We start from the raw sequence: 13,490 nt of genomic DNA on the forward strand, positions 1-13,490 counted from the left end.
CTCACGGCCAAGTGGCTCGGTGCGTGTTTCCTCGGAGAAAAATCGGGTTATTATTTCTCTCTGTAAAGCACAAGGAGAGTGAATGAATACACGGCATTAATTAATTCCCACTTATTCACTTACGCATTTTCTAGGAAACCTATAGCCTTTGTGAATAACAGTAAAATCGACAAGTATCCCCCCTTGTTGCAAAATGATTCTGAAAATGTTCTTCAGTTGAAGTAAATGGATATTTCAAGACTGTATAGTATTGTGATACATTTTTCTTGAGAACTTTGGTATACATTTAATTCATATCTGATTAAAATTATTTTGAGGAGACAAAAAAATGGTGATGCGTCACTCTAGCTTCTTTATAGTTGTGTGTCATGGTTAGTGGAAAGTGAGTGGGTTTGAATACTGACTTCTGCAGACAGGGAGCCCTGTCCTCGCCAGGGATTAGTTCAGGAGTGGCTTTGACCTTCAGGCTAATTAGATGTAATGGGAAAGCCAGCAGAGGGGCTGCCGGGACAGGTGTCCTCCCTGATGAACAGAGACTCACAGAAAGATGCTTCTTTGGACATCGCTGTGACTTCCTGTGATGTGGTGACGTCTGGCCGCTCGTTTTGTGACTGTGAGGACAGGCAGCTGAGGACACAGCCACCCAGCTCAGGACAGAGGGACGGAAGACTCCTGAGTCCTCAGGGAGGGGGGTCGAGTTCACTGGTCCCCGAGCAAGCCTACCTTGTCACGTCTTGCTGTGCGAGAATAACGGTTCCTCGTGTTCATGAAGCGCCCCGACGTGACACAGTCAACCTGTTCCTTAGTTATAGACGCCTTCAGACTAAGTTCCCGTGTCAGGAATCCGATGGCTCTCTGTGTATAAAGACCGTCGTTCACCCAAATGTGGTTTTAAAACCCTCCCAGTTGATCCTTCTGCTGCCCATCTTTCTCCTAATCCATTCCGCCCTCCCATTGAGAACCTCTGGAACAAAACAGTTTTGGAATTGGATGAACAGGATTTGAAGAATGATGGGTAGATGATTGATCACAGAAAGGGAGGGGTGTAGACAACCGCCATATTTTTGGTTCCGGTGTCTGGGCAGGTGGCGTTGCCATTCTAAGTGAGGACGGCGATAACTAAAAGAGCCTTTTGAATTTTGTGCACTGAATTTCTGGGGAGCATTCAGAGATTGATTAGAGAAAGTAGTTAGAGGTGTAATCCCAGAGTTCACAGAAAGATCTGAACTGGAGGAGGAAGAGGTTTGCTTGTTGCGGTGGGCCTCATGGCTGCAGGCGTCCGGGGGAGCGGGGCCCATCGGGGTCCCAGCGCAGGGCGTGGCGGGGCCGCTGCGGAGGAGGAGCGCCTGTGATGATGCCAACACTGACCCGCCCACTTCAGCTCCGCTTTTCCTCCTGGAAACTTCAGGACCTTTGTAGCTATTGAACTGATTAGGAGGCGACCTTCACGTATTCTAGCTTTTAAAAAAGGAGATTCTTCAGTGCTTGTTTCCCCTGACAGTTGGTCAGTTTATAATGCTGGAAGTTCACCTCGTGGAGGACAGGTGTAGCGCAGCGCTCCAACCCTGGCCGTCCCCCGTCCTTTCTCTTACGGGACCCACTTGACCAGAACTCTTGCCAGTACCGACCTAGGATACAGGGCCAAAGAAACGGTGTGTGGTTTTACCCGTCCCGTTTCCAGTCCCGTGCCTGGTGGTCGAGGTGCTGTTTACAGGAGATACGCAGGGAGAGAAGTCACTGCCCCTTTTATTTGGCTGTTCATAGTTTATGTTCTGTTTCATCCTTTTTGTTATTCTATTCTTAACCCTTGATGTGTGTGTCCATGTGTTCTTCCTGTATAAAAATAAGATTTTAGAGAATTAAGAAGATTTTGAAAACCCAGATGATTTTTCTAGACTACGAAAAAGAGATGTTTTGTAAAAGCAAAAGCCTCTAGGAACCAGGGAAAATAACCTATGGATGCCAGCCTAGAAGTGTGTGTGTGTGCACTAAAAGGATCTCTCAAAACTAATTGCATGTATCTTATTCCTCCTTCCAACTCCCCCTCTCTCTCCCCCCCCCTTTTTACCTTCAGCTTAAATAGCACCTGTAATTAAGGAGGCGCGGAGGCCCGGAGCTAGGGAGGGCTCCCCCCTATTGATCTGTGGAAGCCCCCGTCCGCTGTCGGGGGAGGGGCAGTCGGCTGCTGGGCTGCTTTGTGGCCGTCACAAGTGCCCAGTGGATTTTTTTGTCTGTACTGTTTATACACTAGTCTATAGACCTGCTGGCTGGTTGAATTTTAAAGACTGCGGAGGTTTAAAGGCTTGTCCCCCGAGGGGCGCTCCTGCCAGTTGGGAAGCGCTGAGCTGAAGCTTTCTGCCTGTGGGAGGGGGCGGGGGTGTGAAGGATGGAGCCCCTGGGGGAAAACCTTCATTTGTGGCTTAAAACCAATGGGAACCAGATTCCTAATTTTGGTAGCATTAGAAGCAGATAGTGAATTTTCTGTCTCAGAAATGATGCCAATACCTTGCAGGGAGTATGTAGACCGTGGTCACCTGGGTAGAAACTATGGTCAGTGGCCTCACCTCCGCTGCCCAAGTTTAAGGGTCAGCCGGGGTCATATGGACGGTGTGTAATGAAGCATTTTCAATTTAAGTCATTTAAATCGTTTCAAGTTCAGCCGTTCTTTTCATTAAATTTAGCAAAATACTGTCAAGAGTAAAACAGTTCGTTTTCCCCAACAGGGGTCAGAGCCAGGTGTCCTGCCCTGAAGGCGCAGATCACTTCTTCACGTGATGCTTTTCTGGCTGTGGGTTCGTGAAGCTTTCTTAGGCATCAGCGTTAGGATTTTACAGGTTTATTTTTAATGGGAACCTGACTGCAGTCTGTGTTTTAAAAGAACGTGAGAGATTCTCCTTTAAAACAGTGAAGCCTGTGCTTCTGTATGGGGTTTACATACTTAGCTATTGATGATTTTGCTTGATGTAAGGTTTATTGGTAAAGAGTTAATGGGAAAGGTAATTGGGGGGGGTGACTGCCACATTAAGATATTGGCACTGTTTTCTTTTTCACAGGAAAAAAGGCTCATAAATCTCTGCTTTGTCTTGTAAAATTACCTGGCTTTGAACTTGCATGACATTACCTTCAATTCTAAGGTTTAATTTAAGGATCAGAGTTAATCTTAAGTTGTTTTTCATAGGTAACGAAATAGATCCTTTTTCTATTTTTGGCCAAACGGCTGACAGTTATTTGCATTTCGTTATAACTGTGAATATGTGTATGATTTCTGAAAGCGTTACCAATGATTTTAGAATGACTAACATCAGTGCACGGTTCAAATCAATAGGGTTATTTTCTATGCTTAGTGAAACCATTGATTTTTAGAGAAGGCAGTTTTTAAACGAGAGTGCACAGCACAGAAGCTGCGCTGCTCTTAGAGGTGCAGCGAAGGGCTTTATGTGTGCTCTCACGTGGTGTCCCTGTCACTGCGGCGCCCAGGAGTGGCATCACGTAAATGTGGTTCTTCAGCCACAGCGTCTTTTCCTAAACCGCTCGCGGCACCTCGGGGCCCCCCCGCCCCTCCGCTCGGGCTGCATTTTAATTGAAACAACATTTCAGTTCCTGAGCCAGGGCTGTCAGAAGCCCCCGTGGCTGGTCGGGGGACCAGCAGCCTCCCATATGGCGCGGCGCTTCTTGTTAAATCCATATGGCCTTGCGGAGGGGACCCCGCGGGGATGTGAAGGGTGTTAATACCCTTCAGGCCAGGCCTCTCCCCCCGGGGCCTCCTGGCATTGTCCCTGCAATCTGCCAAGGGCCGCACTTCACTCCTTTTTCATAATCAATTATTTTAGTCCAGGACCTGGGGTAGTTTTCTTAAGAAACACACCGGCCTATTTTCTCCTAGAAGATGTCTCCGAGAACTGTTAAGTGCGTCTTTATGAGTATTCTAAAGCTTTCCTTTTCTTTCTAATTTGCCTTCCAGGAAGTCCTGCAGAGTGTGCCCAAGTTCTGCTTCCCCTTTGACGTGGAAAGGTACGGCCAAGCCATCCTGTAGGCGACTGTCCCTCTCAGTGAGCACTCAGAAACCACCGCGTGTTTTTAAATAAAACGGAAAGTCCGCTCTCTCTCTCGCTTCCAGCAACAACGGCCACGGGACCCGAGGCTCAAAATTAAATGAGCGTTGTGACATCTTTTGTTTCCTCCCCCGTGGCCAGTGAGGACGGGTCTCCTGGGCCCATTTCTTCCTTTCGTGCTTCAGGCACATAGTCTGAGCCCTTGCAGAAAAAGACCAAACAGATCCCCGTGCACTTGATCAGAGCCTTAGACTGTGCCCTTGAAGATGAGCTGCGTGCACCGCGGCCCCTCTCCCTTTGCCCGGATCGCAAGGACCATCTGTGTGGCGCTGCGAACCTGTCTCCCAAGAATAGCTATGCAGACACCGGGCCACCTTCCGGAGGGCAGCAGGGGACCCCCCGGCAGAGCTGAGCATCTTGTTAGGTTGGGGGCATCACCTGTGTGCCGTCTGCCTCACAGAACGCCGGCCCTTTGAGCGTCACAGCAGATCGTTTATTTTTCATGGGATTTTCACAGCCTGTTTTCAGTTTTATAAAGACAAAGGCAGGAGGGGACCCCAAAGGAAAATGCACATTTAGGAGAAGAGTTCGCTAAAGATTAGTAAAAACCCAAACGTTGACAGTATTAGCGGGGACGCGCGGCCTGCCAGCCTGGCGGCGCCTGCTCAGCCTTGGGCTCGGGGACCCGCGTGTTGTCCCTCCTTCCGGGACAGCAGCCGTGCCCGCCGAGGTGGCAGAAAGGAGGAGAGGCCGGGGAGGGGTGCTGTGAGCCTCGGGCACTGGGGGCACACGGGGACCAGAAGCTGTTTCTGAGGTTTGTGACAGTTTTTAAAGGCTGTCCGCTTGCACATGTATCTGTGAGAGGTTCAGCATTTACTGCCAGTTGGGAAGAATGAGCAGTGTTGGCCCACTGGTAGTGACTTACCCTTGACGTAATTCCTGTGGCTATTTCAGGCCCAGCACTTGGGTGTCACGGCTGTTTTACGTCAGGAAAAGGGAGCGGATGTTCTTTGCGGGGTGTCTCACGGCGATAGCATGGCCAGGAACAGGAAGTGTCCTTACGAAGTTTAAATAGTGATACATTTCCTGCCCCGTGACTGATACCGCACCCTCCGAGGCAGCCCGACATCTACGGCGCCGGGGGATACTTAGTTTAAAATTGGCTCCCATTCCTGCGGGGGAAGCTCTTTTTGTAGACGTTGTATTCTTATTTCGGACTTGGAACTTCATCCTTGCCGAGCTAGCTGTAGAAAAGAAAGCTAAAAAATGCCCGTGGCCCCCTGGATGACACTTGTCGGGGCAGAATGTCCGCAGAAGCAGCAGTGAACAGAGTTGGTGGCTGCATTGGGTCCCAAGGCAGCACCGTCGGCCCGCTCAGCCGTCTTGGGGCGTCAGGAAGGCCGGCGAGGACGCGCGGATCAGTCATCACGCCGGGTCCCTCCGCTGCACTGCGCCCTCGGGCTCCCAGCACTTACCGGGATATCTGATGTCCTGCAGGCACGTGAAATCGTCACGCAGTCTTAGGCCAGCCTGCTGGGCCTGCGGGGCCGTGACTTATTTTGATATTTGACTCATGGTTTAGTTCAAGTTCCCACATCCGACACTCATTTTGATTTTAGAACACTGTCCTAGCGTTAAGAACCAGACGATCAGAGAGGAGAAACCAGTGCTCTGTGTACGTATGTTCTTGCTTTTGCTTTTCCTTACGAACGTTCTTACGCAATTCTTTATGTTTTTAAATATTGCTGTGTTCCAGGGCGTCTCAGAATCAAGTGGGACAGCACTTTGCCTTTGTGCTGACGGACATCGACAGTAAGCAGAGATTTGGCTTCTGCAGACTCACGTCCGGGGGCAGGATCTGCTTGTGCATCCTTAGGTGGGTATTGGTGGGGAGGACGTAGAATGGGCGCGCGAGAATCGGCTGTCTTTCTTTTGTACTTCGGTAGGCTTGGGATGCTGAAAATGTGCTTAGCTTTTTCTTATTTGTTTTCTCTAAGTCCAAATGAGTTGCAAAATAATTTTATTTACTTCCTATATGTAGCATCAGTTAGGTTTAAAGATTTACCAGTACCGGTAGAATTTTTCTTGAAAGAGTTGGCTTTTTTAAAGATTCGTTTTGGGGGTTTACTTCTGGAAAATTAAATATTTAGATAGGAGTTGAAATAGGTGTGTTTCACATGTTAAATAGGCTGCAAAAATCTTAACTTAGCGTGTTCGTTTCTGTCGCTGACTTGTTGCTTTGAGACAAAGGCTGTGAGCTGCGGGCTCGGGGCGCAAGTGTTGGCAGGTGTTTTATTTGGCCCGACAGGGTGTGTTAAACGTTTTAGGAGCTGTTCCTAACCTTCTACGTTTCACTGAGATTTTGCATAAAATTCGTGTTTCTAATTCCTTCTCCTACGTGGGAATATTTGGCGAAATAGAAGTCCTTCCCCAGAACAGCGGGAAGTTGGACCTCAAGGCGGGTCTTGGTTGTGTCCCGAGTCTGCACGTTCGCCACCAAGTCCGATCTGTCCCACGTGCGTCACCTGACTCAGCAGAGAGTGAGGAGTGTGTTTCCTTCTGTGACCCTGGCGTCTGAGCCCCTGGCTGTTGAGGAGAAAGGATCCCAAAGGCTCGCTGTCCCTTACCAAATCCTGATGAATCAGAAATCCAAATTCTATAAATCAGTTTATAAAAATAAGACTCTGTCCCATGATTATAATTTGGATATTGGCCAAGCCAGATTCGATGGAAATGCTTATAGGGAAAGAAATAATATTTAATAACCAAAACATGGCAAAGAAAACCTTGGTGCAGAACTGATGTCCTCAGAGCGTGTGTTAGCGTTGGGGACATTCTTGTCCACCTTCATTCAGAAGTCATTGTTCACTTGTTTTATGAGTCACAGGGCGTGGATGCGCCTCCATCCCTCCTTCGGGCACAGCGTTCTCATGGGGCTAACAATTGCATTGGAAACATATGTGTTGTCCCCATGAGTGTGACGCTCCAAACCGGGCTGGTTCTCCTCATTCGAAGGCCGTGGCTGGAACACTGGGGCCCGGGAGGGATGCATGGCAGATGGTGGGTGGGAGAAGCCCTCCTTCCATGGTGTTCCCCGAAGGACGTTCCCAGGCTGGGACAGAAGGGGTGCGAACCTCACTCTCTCTCCCAGCGCATGTTTGCCCGGGAAGGACTGAGGCCGGACGCGCTTCCTCGTTTCTCTCTGCGGATTTTCAAATCGTTTCATTCAAAACATCCAATGTCCAGAAAAGTTTCAAGACCAGTACCTGAGACTCACACACACATTACCCAGACTCACCAGTGGGAACCCGCTTCTCTGTCTCTCCCCTCTCCCCCCGTGCGCACACGCGTGTGTACAATGTTCTGTCCCTTACTGCTCTGAGCTAGAACCTGGGCACAAAACGCCCCACCGCCGCTGTCTCCGTTCCTGGGTGATGCGACCGGAAGGCCGAGAAGTCGCTGACGTTTGCCTGAGGGCTCTGAGCTAGAAAACGGGCCTGCGGTGCTGGAAAGACCAGGCTTTTGTTCCCTCCTGGGTTTCACGGTATTACGTGACTTGAAAGTAGATATATTTGATTTCTGTGTGTTGTGTTCACTTTTTTAGGAGAAACATTAGGGTTTTGGTTTATTTAATATAAACGTCGATATTTAATTTTGAATTTTCAGCCACAGTTGTCCCCTTTAGCTCTTTCCAAGACATGTTTATCCTAGTTTAATGCGATTTCAAAAATAGCCTACAATATTACTAGTTTAAATCTTACCGTTATGTGTATTTAGAATTGCTTTCATATGCTGGCAAAAATGCAAGAAATACCTTTTTCCCCTAATTTGATTAATAGAACTTCTCAACTATAAAATTGTCGCCAAGGGTTCCGAATGAACCACCCTCAGAAGGCCGGCAGATTGATGGTCGGGCCTTTGGAGTCCCCCACCCCCCACTCATACCGCAGTCCCAGCCTTCACACTCTTCCTTTGGGCAAATCCCTTGGAAGCAGAATGTTTCAATTTTACACATTTTGTGTCAAGTTTCCAGACAGAAAAACAGCCTCTAGCATTAGATGTCTTGCGGCGGAAAGGCAGCTTCCTTAGTTTTATTTGATCGCCTTGGTTAGGTTCCTGCTGGTCACTTAGACTCTCGTGGTCACCTGGTGGCTCTGACAAGAGACATTTCCTTTCCTTTATTTAACCTTTGGCTTTGGAATGTAAACGTTTTATCAGCTCTGCGGTGGGGGCACAAGTGTCGGGGGGTCTCCCCGCTGCCACCGATGGACTCATGGTCTCTCTATGCATCTGCCTTTTGTCTACGTCTCTACAGAAAGTTAAAGAAATAATCTTCAAAGTGACCTTTGAAGCAACGCCTGGCTTTTGGTTTAAAATAATTGGTCCTAATGTATTTGTTGTATATTTATATCTGCTTACAAGGCTATGAGAGTCAGAGTTATTCTTCATTAAAGAATTCAGTTTTCCGTTTTAGAGAAATTTAAGTAAAATACCTTATTCAGTTAATATAATATGTTGAATACATTTTTAAAAAACTTTCCAGAATTTTTGTGGTTGGTTATGAGACCTTAACTGTTCTTAGGACTAAAATTTAGTGAAAAAAATATTTTAACTTATTGATAATCACCTTAAGAGCTTATCCATTAGTTAAAAATAAGTTGCATTGAACATATTTTTTTGAGAATTATCTAAGAAACCACAAAAATAAAAACATGAGAATAACAGTTCTTACCTGAGCAAGGTGAGCTTATCTGATTTATAATATTTCTATTACATGTATATATATTTATGTATATCTGCTATTCCGGTCCCACATTTTCTCTTTAAAGCTTGTGAAGGACTCTTTTTAAGGTGTCTGCATTACGGACTGCTGTGTGTACTGCAGACCATTTTTTTGTCATATAAAAAGGGAGCAAGACTTCCTGTTGGATGGTTGCTCCGTATCAGGGGTCATGAGTTCCGTTACCTACAGGGACCAGGTCAGGGGCTGAGATGAGGCTGGCATGTTAGGGGTCCCAGGGAGAAGTTGGGGCGAGTGGGCCGCATTCAGAGACAGACGTCATTACACAGCCCTTGCAAAGTAGAAAGTGTGTGACCCTCAGGGCCAATTCACTTGATTTTTAAAAATCCAGATTTTTAAGAGAGTTATCTCAGCTTTAGAAGTTATCCACGTACTTAAACAACAACAGCAGCGTGTGGACCATGCCACATGCGCTTGTGGGCCGGCCGTAGTCTGCGCACCCTCGGCTCTGTGCTGCTGAGTGTTTGCAATAGAACATGTCCTTGCGTCCTTGCCATTGTGAGGAAAAGTCTAGGTTATAGAGGGGTTCCACTCTGACGGGAGTGATGTTTTTAGTGAAAACCATGAATGATACGGACCCTCACGCAGGACCTAGTTATCACCGAGAACACTCAGTGTGCACAAGACCCCGTTCTGTGTAACCCAGCTCGGTTGCTGACGGAGAGAGGGCCCGCGGGGCCCCGGGCAGTGCTGCGGAGGAACCCGAAAGCCCCTGTTCCTCTTTCTCATCAGCAAACGGCAGAGAGGGGAGAACGGCGGCTGGATTATAGATAATGCGGGTGTGAGCCTTCTTATTGGCTAAAATGAATAACATTCATGTTATTTTGGGACGATCTTGTACCACGTTACAGGCCACGGGCTTTTCCAATTTTTGATCTATGACGAGGAACGTAGAAGCAGCACTAAAGTCTGCAATGGCAGGGCATTACCAGCGTTGGATAAAAGAATCAAATCAAACAGATCTTTATCGGCTGAGAAGTTTTCTGTATGAGCGCCGTATCATGGAAAAGGCATGAAGATGTTGCTCCGATCATCAAACGAATAAACTTTGAAAGCCAGACTTTGCCTCGGTGGGTAGAACGTACAAGGAGGATGGTTTGGGGTTCAACCAGAAGGAGCTCTGTTGCCGTTGGTTCAGCTGCCTGGAAACGTCCGGTGCTCGGCCGTGTTTGCCCCAAGGCCGGGTGGGACAGAGGAGCCGGCCGGCACTGGGAGGGCGCCCGCGCGTGCGCTGCTCAGCCCCGTGGCCGGTTCTAGCCCCAGGCTTGCCCTTCGGTAGCTTTGCTACCCTGGGTAACCTGCTTTCCCTTAGTTTTGTCACATCTGCAGCCCGGCTTTATTATGAGAGTTAATTGAGATGCACATACAAAGTCCTGAGCATATTTTCATTCGTGTAGTTTGTGCTTAAGAAATTTTATTCCCTATACTTGTCATGTAGAGTCTCACTCTTAGATCCTGCTCTCTACTCCCTCGACGGGCACAGAGCTGACTGGTAAGGTGTGCTGCCCACATAGAAATAACCAAGGAGTCCTGCGATCTATGAGAACCAGCCCACCGTGTAAACCGGGCTGTAGTCATTCAGAAAAAATACTGGTAGTCAGGTCAGCGAGGAGGTTGTCACACATCACAGTGCGCGCCATTGCCCCACACGGGACAGAATCGAGTCTGATGGTGGAAGGGTGACCGTGAGGACGGAACGCAGCATGCTTGGGGTTCGGGGCCCCCGGGGCCTCGTCCCAGACGAACTCTTGCAGGCGATCAAATACAGCACCAGTGCTGTACACCCCAAACTACCTAGCTCAGCTGACGTCTGTTGCATTTTAAAATCTAAATACGTTTCAATATTTTGAAATTAAATATGAAGTGTGTATTAATTAAAATCAATTCATTTGCAAAAGCAGGTATATAATTTTATAGGTAAACCACACTCCTCTGTATAAATCAGCTTCTTAATGAAAAGTCAGCTTTCAGTCCAGCTTCACAATTTGAAAGGAAATTGGAAGGGGAGGGTAAGCAATGAAAAGTAATGTAAAGATGAGAAACCCAGATCATTTAAAAGAGTGTTTAAGGTATTAGGTCTAGAACAAACAGCATCGTCTCAGGTTGTACATGGTCTCAGTCAGGGACAGATGACCGTGTGAGGATTCACAGGTCGACCTGCAAGCACCTACGATCAGTAACTCTTGCTGTGTCCTGAGAGCAGGACAGAACCAGACCAGCATTGCATGTCCTTTTCACAGACTGGTCTCATCTTCCTAGAAACGTAGATCTGAACTACACCGCCCAGGGATTGCTCCTTGAAACAGCAATTTCTTCAGGCCACGAAGAGTTGAGATATGAACGGGAAATGAAATTGCACTCTACCCGAGAGCTGCAGAGTGTCTTTGTAGAAGAACATTCTCCACGCAGATTATTTCACTGAGTTACAGTGAGTGGAGAAAACAGGAGGGGGTGATTTCCACGATATCAGTAATCACGTGGTTGAAACCACCAAGGAGCGGCTGCCAGCGGAAGGACGGAGCTGGTGAACTTCTGAGCCTCCGCCAAACTGACGCGGTTTAGCTTGTCCCGCGCTTGGCTGGTCGTTCCTCTGGGCACAGAATTCCAGGCCGCAAAGGACTTGCCCCCTGCCTGCAGAAGGCGTTATCTCCCTGCCTCCCACGGGTGCTGTTCAGAGGTTCAGTGGTGTTTTAAACTCGATCCTCTACATGTCACCTGTTTCGCCTCTTCGGTGCCTTTCTGTCCCCGGTTCTGGAATTTCACGTGATGCTCTGATTCGGCTCGTATTTCATGGTTCACCCTGTTGGGGCCCTTTCAATCTGGAGACTCCTGCTTAAAGTTCTGGGAGTTTTTCCAATAATTAAAAAAAAAGAAATTTCTCTTCCTCCCTCCGCCTTTTCTTTCTTTTTGGAACTACCGTTAGTCAGCGACCTGCTGGTTGGGATCGAAGCCCTGATCCTTGAATGTTTACTCTCTTCTTATCTGTCTGTCTGCATCTTCTTTCTAGTTCTCAAGAGGTATTCTTGTTTCATTTCTTAGCTTTCTCTTGAGTGTAATTTTTTTCCACCTTTTATATTTTGAATTTTAAGAGCTCTTTCTTGTTGTCTAGTAATTTCTTTTACATCTGTTTTAGATTTCGTTCTGTTTAGTAGCATCCTGTTCTTTATTCCGCTCTCAAGGACATTAATGATAACTTTGGAAGCTCTCCTCTGTTGTCTGTATGGCCCGGGTCGCTTTCCTTTCCTTCCGTGTTTGTGTGATGTCTGTGTTTCCTCAAACATAAATTTTAAATTGCAGTACTTGTTTCTGACATTTAAAAACTACTTATGATATTTATGCTTTTAAAAATTGGCTTTCTGTTACTTGTATTGATATTTATTTTGAAATTTACCATTTTATTTAAACATCAGTTTCTGAAGAACTGATTACTTAAGCACGTATTTCTGTTGTATTAGGTACTCAATTCAATAATACTTAAACAATGATTGTATCTTCGTTTTAAATGATCTTTACAACTCGTTTCGATGCCATATTACACGTGGTGGCGGCGGTTACTGTTTGTCCCGGGCTTGCTTGCGTCAGGCACGCCGCGCAGGAGGACTGAGTCATTCTGATAACGCTGCCGTGAGAGGGAAGCGAGTCGTAAATAAACTCCGTCACAGAACGTTGGGCTCTGGTCGTGCCCTGAACAGTGATAAGAGATGCTAGTCAAGAGTCACCGTGACAGTGACGAGGACAGAGCTTTTGTTCTTTTCTGCCTCCCGGGATCACTCTGTTGGAAGTAATGGAAGTTTCCTGTTTATTTTTTCATCATGTTCCTTGACACTAAATAATATGTACACATGTTTAAGTTATGTTTGTTTTTACAGTTACCTGCCATGGTTTGAAGTCTATTACAAGCTTCTAAATACTCTGGCGGATTACCTGGCTAAGGAACAGGTAAGCTGCCCCCCCCCTTTTTTTTTACTGAGGTCAAATACACAAACCATAAAATTTACCATTTTAAGCCATTTTTAAGTGTACACCTCTGGGTCATTAAATACACTCCCGTGGTTCTGCAACCATCTCTAGAACTATTTTATCTTCCCAAACTGAAACTGTCCCCAGGAAACCGTGAGTTCCCATTTCCCATTTTGTTTCTAGCTACTTAGAAACAAAATATTTAGGATAACCTCTGGGTTGGATGTTAATATAATAGTCTTACTTAAATTATACTTATTCCTTAAAAATTAGGGTTGAGATTTTAATATTAAAATAGGAAATGGAAGCTTTCTTTCTATATCATTTCTTTCTATAGAGAGCTGTCTATTTTATAATAATTGAATTTTGCCAAATATATATTTATATTAAATATAAATATTGCTATTATTTGTTCTGGGTAAACTTTTCCATTTTTATTCGATTGAAATATTCTGATTCTGGGTGTGTAACACATTCCAAAGGGAAGCAGTTGATAAAGCCAGTCTGCTATGAGGACAGTGCCTGCCTCACATGTTTTACTTACAAAATGTGCTTCTTTTTAACTGTAGGAAAACGAGTTGAATGCGGTGCTCCGTGCGCTCTATAACCGCCCCGTACCAAAGGCAAACAGTCCCGTCAGTCTGAGCGTGGTGAGTACTCAGTCGGGAACTGATTTG

At 46.6% G+C, this 13,490-nt stretch overlaps 1 protein-coding gene across 1 annotated transcript in view; it reads left to right on the forward strand.

The window, feature by feature from the left end:
* DENND1B (DENN domain containing 1B) overlaps nt 1–13,490 on the forward strand; it is a 124,230-nt gene that overhangs the window by 39,160 nt on the left and 71,580 nt on the right. The window contains exons 4-7 of the mRNA XM_090263264.1: nt 3,962–4,011; nt 5,809–5,928; nt 12,723–12,792; nt 13,383–13,463. Coding sequence (XP_090119390.1) covers nt 3,962–4,011; nt 5,809–5,928; nt 12,723–12,792; nt 13,383–13,463 — 321 coding nt within the window. The remainder of the gene's footprint in view (nt 1–3,961; nt 4,012–5,808; nt 5,929–12,722; nt 12,793–13,382; nt 13,464–13,490) is intronic.

Source organism: Furipterus horrens, unplaced genomic scaffold (assembly GCF_987537825.1).
Source record: "Furipterus horrens unplaced genomic scaffold, mFurHor1.1.pri manual_scaffold_15, whole genome shotgun sequence".
In the NCBI taxonomy this organism is placed as follows: Eukaryota; Metazoa; Chordata; class Mammalia; order Chiroptera; family Furipteridae; genus Furipterus; species Furipterus horrens.